The sequence below is a fragment of the Salmo salar genome, chromosome 05 (genome assembly GCF_965601325.2).
Source record: "Salmo salar chromosome 05, fSalSal1, whole genome shotgun sequence".
Classification (NCBI taxonomy): Eukaryota; Metazoa; Chordata; class Actinopteri; order Salmoniformes; family Salmonidae; genus Salmo; species Salmo salar.
In genome coordinates, this window is record NC_138295.1 from 8,170,001 (window position 1) to 8,178,547 (window position 8,547).

An 8,547-nucleotide genomic window follows, 5' to 3' on the forward strand; every position below is an offset into this window, starting at 1 on the left:
TAAGGTCATACATTTGGCAGGAGGTTAGGAAGTGCAGCTCAGATTCCACCTCATTTTGTGGGCAGTGTGCACATAGCCTGTCTTCTCTTGAGAGCCAGGTCTGCCTTCGGCGGTCTCTCTTAATAGCAAGGCTATGCTCACTGAGTCTGTACATAGTCAAAGCTTTCCTTAATGTTGGTTCAGTCACAGTGGTCAGGTATTCACTGTGTTCTCTCTGTTTAGGGGCAAATAGCATTCTAGTTTGCTCTGTTTTTTTTTGTGTTAATTCTTACCAAAGTGTCAAGTAATTATCTTTTTGTTTTCTCATGATTTGGTTGGGTCTAACTGTGTTGCTGTCCTGGGCCTCTGTGGGGTCTGTTTGTGTTTGTGAACAGAGCCCCAGGACCAGCTTGCTTAGGGGACTCTTCTCCAGGTTCATCTCTCTGTAGGTGAGGGCTTTGTTATGGAAGGTTTGGAAATCGCTTCCTTTTAGGTGGTTGTAGAATTTAATGGCCCTTTTCTGGATTTTCATAATTAGCGGGTATCGGCCTAATTCTGCTCTGCATGCGTTATTTGGTGTTGTACACTGAGGATATTTTTGCATAATTCTCTCTCTCCCTCTCTCTCTGCCTCTCTCTCTCACGCTCTCACACTCTCACTCCCTGCTTCTCTCTCTCTCGCCTCTCTCTCTCACGCTCTCTACCTCTCTCTCTCTCTGCCTCTCTCTCTCTGTGCCTGCCTTTCTCTCTCTCTCTCTCCTCTCTCTCTCTCTCTCTCTCTCTCTCTGCCTCGCTCTCTCTCGCCTTTCTTTCTCACACTCTCACTCCCTGCTTCTCTCTCTCTCTGCCTCTCTTTACTCTCTCTCTGTCACTCTCTTTGCTCTCTCTCTCTCTCTCTCTCTCTCTCTCTCTCTCTCTCTCTCTCTCTCTCTCTCTTTCTCTCTCTCTCACTCTGTCTTTGCCTCTCTCTCTCACTCTGTCTTTGCTCTCTCTCTCACTCTGTCTTTGCCTCTCTCTCTCTCACTCTCTCTCTCTCTCTCTCTCTCTCTCTCTCTCTCTCTCTCTCTCTCTCTCTCTCTCTCTCTCTCTCTCTCTCTCTCTCTCTCTCTCACTCTGTCTTTGCCTCTCTCTCTCACTCTGTCTTTGCCTCTCTCTCTCACTCTGTCTTTGCCTCTCTCTACTCTCTCACTCTCTCTCTCTCTCTCTCTCTCTCTCTCTCTCTCTCTCTCTCTCTCTCTCTCTCTCTCTCTCTCTCTCTCTCTCTCTCTCTCTCTCTCTCTCTCTCTCTCTATATATATATATATATATATATATATATATATATATATATATATATATATATGTCTCTCTATGCTGTATATAGCTCTGGATTGGAGCAAATAAATGGATGATGGTGAATCACCATTTTACTGCAGGGGGTTAAAGTCAGAGATGAAAGGTTAAAGGAAGACATTGGATTCTTGTATTTATGGTTGATCATTTATGGATCTCAGTGTTCCCAGGCACTGAGCCAAAATGTTTAGCCTCACACCAGGGAGCCAATGTTATATTAACAACATTATAAACATGCCTCAATAAAGATATACACTCACAGCCTAAATTCTTCGGTATTCTACGAGGTGTCGGAAATGTTCCACAGGGATGTTGGTCCATGCTGACGTGATGGCATCACGCAGTTGCGACAGATTGGACGGTGGAATATTCATGTTGCGAACAGCCCGTTCTATCTCATCCTAAAGATGTTCTATTGGGTTGAGGTCTGGGGACTGCGCAGGTCTGGGGACTGCGTGGGTCTGGGGACTGACCAGGTCTGGGGACTGCGCAGGTCTGGGCACTGACCAGGTCTGGGGACTGACCAGGTCTGGGGACTGACCAGGTCTGGGGACTAACCAGGTCTGGGGACTGCGCAGGTCTGGGGACTGACCAGGTCTGGGGACTGCGCAGGTCTGGGGACTGCACAGGTCTGGGGACTGACCAGGTCTGGGGACTGACCAGGTCTGGGGACTGACCAGGCCACTCAAGTAAACTAAACTCACTGTCGTGTTCCAGGTGAGGTTTTTCCACTCCTCAGTTTCCCAGTGTTGGTGATGGCGTGCCCACTGGAGCAGTTTCATCTTGTTTTTAGCTGATAGGAGTGGAACCCGCTGTGGTTGTGTGCTGCTGTAGCCCACCGTGAGAAGGATCGACGAGTTGTGCGTTCCGAGACGTCGTTCTGCACACCACTGTTGTACTGGGCCGTTATCTGTCTGTTTGTGTTCCGCCTGTTAGCTTGAATGGTACTTGCCATTCTCCTTCAATCTTTCATCAACGATTTGTTTCCACCCACAGGACTGCCACTGACAGGATGTTTTTTGTTTGTCACACTATTCTCGAAAAAATAACCTAGGCACTGTCGTGCGTGTAAAGCCCAGGAGATTTCTGAGATACTGGATTCTGTGCGCCTGACACAGATGATCATGCCACGCTAAAAGTCGCTTAGGTCATTCCTTTTTGCCCATTCTAAAGTTCATTCGAACAGTAACTGAATGTCTCGATGCCTGCTTTATATAACAAACCACGGCCACGTGACTCACTTTCTGTAGGAGCGATCCATTTTTTTGTCAACGGGGTGTACCTAATATACTGGCCAGGTTTAGATCAGATAGGAACTAGAAAGAAGAATCAGCTTGAACAAGAATTAAGTAGTATATTGTTGTATCTTACCTATGACGTAGGACAGCAACAGATTCCACCCGGTAATAAAGGCCAGTAGCTCTCCCACCGTCACATAGCTGTAGAGATACGCAGACCCCGTTTTGGGGACGCGGGCCCCGAACTCAGCGTAGCACAAGCCGGCAAAGACAGAGGCCACGGCAGCAATGAAGAAGGATATAATGATGCTGGGACCTGACGACGTCCTTGCAACCTGATAAACATGACAATCAGTCAATAAAATTGATTTTATAAAGCTCTTTTTACATCAGCAGTTTCCAGATACCCGGCCAAAACCCCCAAAGAGCAAGCAATGCAGAAGCAGAAGCCCAGTGGCTAGGGAAAGCTCCCTAAGAAGGAAGGAACTTAAGAAGAAACCTAGAGAGAAACAAACATTTCTGAGTCATCTGATAATGATGATAGCAATCATACATTACATTTGTATAGTGACTTTCATTAGATGAGATAGATAGATATAAATAATCTTAAGGAAATTCAAAGTGGATAAGGAGAATTTCAAAGGAGAATTTTTACTTTTTATAAACAATCTAAAAAAATTAATATGTAAATGGTGTGTTATAGAAAGGTCCAGACACTTTTCTTTTTTTTTTTTACAATTTCACCATTTAAAAAAAAAAATATTTACTCAACCAGTGATTCACTTCCTCATCCCCATTGTGCATTATATTGCATTGTGTGCGACTCAAGCTGTTTTCCTTATCTAGCTGTTCCATTCTCCGTGTAAACTGCAGCTAGAATGGACGGAGACGTATCGCTCGAGTCACAACAAGATAAAGTGTTACGTTGTGGATAAAGTTCGTAATGACACACTTTCATGTGTACAACATCTAAAGACCTGTATCACTCTACTGAGACCGCATCTGTTTCTAAAATGACATATTTGGGTGTTTTTGTTCATGTTTTTTTCAGAGCACCCATACTGCACAACGAGAATGAGCAAGTGAATCGCTGGTTGGGGTAAGTTTCTCAAAAACAAGTGAAATTGCACCCTTCTGTAACATTCCATTTAAATAAAAATAGAGATTTGGTTGTAAAAAAGCTAAATTCTCCTTTAAGTGTTCAAGTGTTACGGTGTTAAGTTAAAGTGTAAAAGTAGTTCAGGCATCTAAACTAAAATGTTCTTAAGGATTGTTTATTTTGTGAAAACAAAAGCACCACATTTTGCCAATGTCTTCATCAAATACCATCAGAGCATCCCCCTCCTTGCTTTAGGCCAACATATCATTCCTGTCAAGAGTCGTTCCTGTCAGTCCTGTGCTGTTTACTCCTGCATCAAGGTTCATCCCAAACTGAACCTTCCTGGATATGTTAATTTATTAAAAGTGGCACTCCAGTCTCCTTTCACCTCATTTAACACCTTATTTACTGAACAAAAGTCACATCTCAATAGGTGGTCCAGGTATCCTCATGACATTGCACAGGGGGGGGGTCTTACCCTTAAGTTTACTTACTGTATTTGTACGTGTTGTTTTTCAATAGGAAAAGTTCAAAAATAGTTGGAGTGCGTTTTTACATATATTATTCAACCATTATTTTCTCAGATGGGTGTCACGCCCCCCAGGGGTCAAACCTGAGATGGATCGATATCAAAATATTTTTATTATACATGAATCTACACATCTGCCAAATGAGGTGCTTTTATCACAAACTGAACCATTATTATGCTTTGCCGCCCCACTATAGTGTTAAAGTGTTATGTTGAAGTATAACGATGAAGTGTGACATTGAAGTGTAAGATTGAAGTCTTACGTTGAAGTGTTACATTAAAGTGTTACATTGAAGTGTGACGTTGAAGTGTTACGTTGAAGTGTGACGTTGAAGTGTAACGTTGAAGTCTGACGTTGAAATGTAACGTTGAAATGTAACGTTGAAATGTTACGTTGAAATGTGACACTGAAGAGTGACATTGAAGTGTAACGTTGAAGTGTAACGTTGAAGTGTGACGTTGAAGTGTGACGTTGAAGTGTGACGTTGAAGTGTAACGTTGAAGTCTGACGTTGAAATGTAACGTTGAAATGTTACGTTGAAGTGTTACTGAACAACGTTGAAGTGTTACGTTAAAGTGTGATGTTGAAGTGTTACATTGAAGTGTAACGTTGAAGTGTAACGTTGAAGTGTTACATTGAAGTGTTACGTTAAAGTGTGATGTTGAAGTGTGACGTTGAAGTGTAACGTTGAAGTGTTACGTTGAAGTATGATGTTGAAGTGTGACGTTGAAGTGTAACGTTGAAGTGTGATGTTGAAGTGTGACGTTGAAGTGTTACGTTGAAGTGTGATGTTGAAGTGTGACGTTGAAGTGTGATGTTGAAGTGTGACGTTGAAGTGTTACGTTGAAGTGTTACGTTGAAGTGTGATGTTGAAGTGTGATGTTGAAGTGTGACGTTGAAGTGTAACGTTGAAGTGTTACGTTGAAGTGTTACGTTGAAGTGTGACGTTGAAGTGTGACGTTGAAGTGTGACGTTGAAGTGTGATGTTGAAGTGTAACGTTGAAGTATGATGTTGAAGTGTGACGTTGAAGTGTGATGTTGAAGTGTTACGTTGAAGTGTTACGTTGAAGTGTAATGTTGAAGTGTTATGTTGAAGTGTGATGTTGAAGTGTTACCTTGAAGTGTTACCTTGAAGTGTTACGTTGAAGTGTAACGTTGAAGTGTAATGTTGAAGTGTTACATTGAAGTGTGATGTTGAAGTGTGACATTGAAGTGTTATGTTGAAGTGTTACATTGAAGTGTTACGTTGAAGTGTTACATTAAAGTGTTACGTTGAAGTGTTACATTGAAGTGTTACATTAAAGTGTTACGTTGAAGTGTTACGTTGAAGTGTTACCTTGAAATGTTACGTTGAAGTGTTACATTAAAGTGTGATATTGAAATATGACATTGAAGTGTGAGGTTGAAGTGTAACATTGAAGTGTGACATCGAAGTGTGACGTTGAAGTGTAACGTTGAAGTGTGACATTGAAGTGTAACATTGAAGTGTAACGTTGAAGTGTTACGTTGAAGTGTGACGTTGAAGTGTAACGTTGAAGTGTTACATTGAAGTGTTACGTTGAAGTGTTAGATTGAAGTGTTACGTTGAAGTGTGATGTTGAAATGTGACATTGAAGTGTTACGTTGAAGTGTTACGTTAGTGTTACGTTAAAGTGTTACGTTGAAGTGTTACGTTGAAGTGTGACGTTTGAAGTGTGACGTTGAAGTGTGACGTTGAAGTGTAACATTGAAGTGTAACGTTGAAGTGTGACGTTGAAGTGTTACATTGAAGTGTAATGTTGAAGTTGTAACGTTGAAGTGTGACGTTGAAGTGTAACATTGAAGTGTAACGTTGAAGTGTGACGTTGAAGTGTTACATTGAAGTGTAATGTTGAAGTGTAACATGGAAGTGTTACATTGAAGTGTGATGTTGAAGTGTAACGTTGAAGTGTTACATTGAAGAGTGACGTTGAAGTGTAACGTTGAAGTGTAATGTTGAAGTGTGATGTTGAAGTGTAACGTTGAAGAGTGACGTATGGTTAAGTGTTAAAGTATTAAAAGTGTTTAAAAGGTAAAAAGGTGAAGAAAAAATAGTAGATAAGTGCAACTATCAGATATATATCCATACATCTCCCCACCCCCAAGGTAGTCCCCCACCCCTAGGGCAACCAACTCAACAGTGTTAAGTTAAAATAAGTTAGTTATCTAAGAATAAGTTGTATCCATACCTCTCCCCTGCCTCCAGGGTAGTCCCTACCCCTAGGGCCACCAACTCAACAGTTTTAAATTAAAATAAGTTAGTTAACTAAGAATAAGTTGTATCCATACCTCTCCCCTGCCTCCAGGGTAGTCCCTACCCCTAGGGCCACCAACTCAACAGTGTTAAATTAAAATAAGTTAGTTAACTAAGAAGAAGTTGTATCCATACCTCTCCCCTGCCCCCAGGGTACTCCCTACCCCTAGGGCCACCAACTCAACAGTGTTAAATTAAAAATAAGTTAGTTATCTAAGAAGAAGTTGTATCCATACCTCTCCTGAGAGAACATAGACCCCTGCCCCCAGGGTACTCCCCACCCCTAGGGCCACCAGGTCCAGGGTGGTCAGACAGCGGTTGAAAGTGGACTCCTCTCCCTCGGGCTCCAGAGGTTTTCTCCTGGACAGGCTCCGTACAAAGGAGCTCAATGAGTGGCAGGTCATCCTTCTACTAGGGTCAGGGTCAGGGGTTAAGGGTTGGGGGAAGAAGAGAGGGGGGAGTGTAATGAGAGAAGGTAGAGAGAGAAAAGGGGATCAGTGAGGGTGGGTGAGTGAGAGAGAGAGAGAGAGAGAGAGGAGAGAGAGAGAGAGAGAGAGAGTGAGAGAGCGAGAGAGAGAGAGAGAGAGAGTGAGAAGAGAGAGAGAGAGAGAGAGAGAGAGAGTGAGTGAGAGAGAGAGAAGAGAGACACAGAGAGAGAGAGAGAGAGAGAGAGAGAGAGAGAGAGAGAGAGAGAGAGAGAGAGAGAGAATGGATGAGTGAACATGTTGGTGAATAATTCTCAGATCACCCCTCACACTGAATCATTTCTGACGACATGATGTTCAAGAACATTACTTTCTAGTAATTTAGCTATTCAAAAGCTACATTGAAGAAAATAAACACTGGAAATCAATGAAAAAGTGTCTGTCTTTACCACATAGTTTAAGACATACCTCTAAGTTTTTAAAAGATCAGAAGTATAATATCAGAAAAATTATTGATAACATGTATCGGTTTCCATGTATTTTATGAAGTCTTCTAAATACAGCCGTGCTCTTTGTAAATCTACTGTAAAATCCATAAGCTACTTTATGGTCTGTCCCTATCAGTAACATTCTTTCACAAGGCACTCTAATTCCAAAAGTTCAGCACCATTGAGTGGAAACCTTGCATTCTCCCTATTAAAACACCAAAATCACTATAATTAGTCTACCAAATAATAAATCAATATTTGTTTTGTCTGCTTACCTGTTAATGAGTGATTCCCTGCTACAGAGCTGTGCTGTGTTTAAGAGAGACAATTGATAGTGTTTGTTATTCTTTCCTTCAATCGCTTAATTATTTTATGCCTCCTCCTTTATCACCCTGCTTGACTGAAGACTGCTGATGCCTGTAATTTTTCTCCTGATGCCCATTGGCTCTATAACTACACCCTAACCTGCTACATGACTCTGGGTTTTACACAACCTCTAATAACTAACCACACACACATATCTAGCCAAAACTCACAACTTTTATCAATAGGATAAACCTAAATGAGTATGTAATAAGGAAAAATTTACAGTATGTAATGTAAATACATGTTTATTAAACATTTATGTCATATAAAAAACCTGAATTAGAAATGCAATATCTAATAACAGGTGTGTGAATCAATAGAAGGTGTACTCACCTTACCGTACAAGTTCTATGTTGTCATGTGTTCTGAGACGGAACATGGACACTCAGAGACATTCCATTCTGTTCTGTTCTGTTCTCTCTCTCTCTCTCTTTCTTTCTCTCTCTCTCTCTTTCTTTATCTCACTCGCTCTCTCTCTCTCTCTCCCTCTCTCTCTCTCTCTCTCTCTCTCTCCCTCTCTCTCTCTCTCATTCTCTATCTCTCTAAATCTCTATCTCTCTCTAAATCTCTCTCTCAATTCAATTCAATTCAATTCAATTCAATTCAATTCAATTCAATTCAATTTATTGGCATGACGTAAGACTGTACATATTGCCAAAGCTTACTTTTGATAATTACAATATGAAAATAATAAGAATCAAAATTGTCTTTGATATCCTCGTCTGTGCTTATGCACTGCGCTCTTAAATTCAAACCACAGGTTTTCAATGGGTTTCAAGTCCAGAGACTGAGAAGGTCATTTTGCAATATGTTGATTTT

General features: G+C 41.3%; 1 protein-coding gene across 1 annotated transcript in view; it reads right to left on the bottom strand.

Moving 5' to 3' along the window:
• Nucleotides 1-7,850, bottom strand: part of LOC106604180 (cationic amino acid transporter 2) — a 23,341-nt gene extending 15,491 nt beyond the window's left edge. The window contains 3 exon segments of the mRNA XM_014198602.3: nt 2,682-2,883; nt 6,686-6,860; nt 7,638-7,850. Of these exon segments, the coding sequence (XP_014054077.2) occupies nt 2,682-2,883; nt 6,686-6,853 (370 nt within the window). The 5' untranslated portion in view covers nt 6,854-6,860; nt 7,638-7,850.
• Nucleotides 7,851-8,547: the final 697 nt, after the last annotated feature.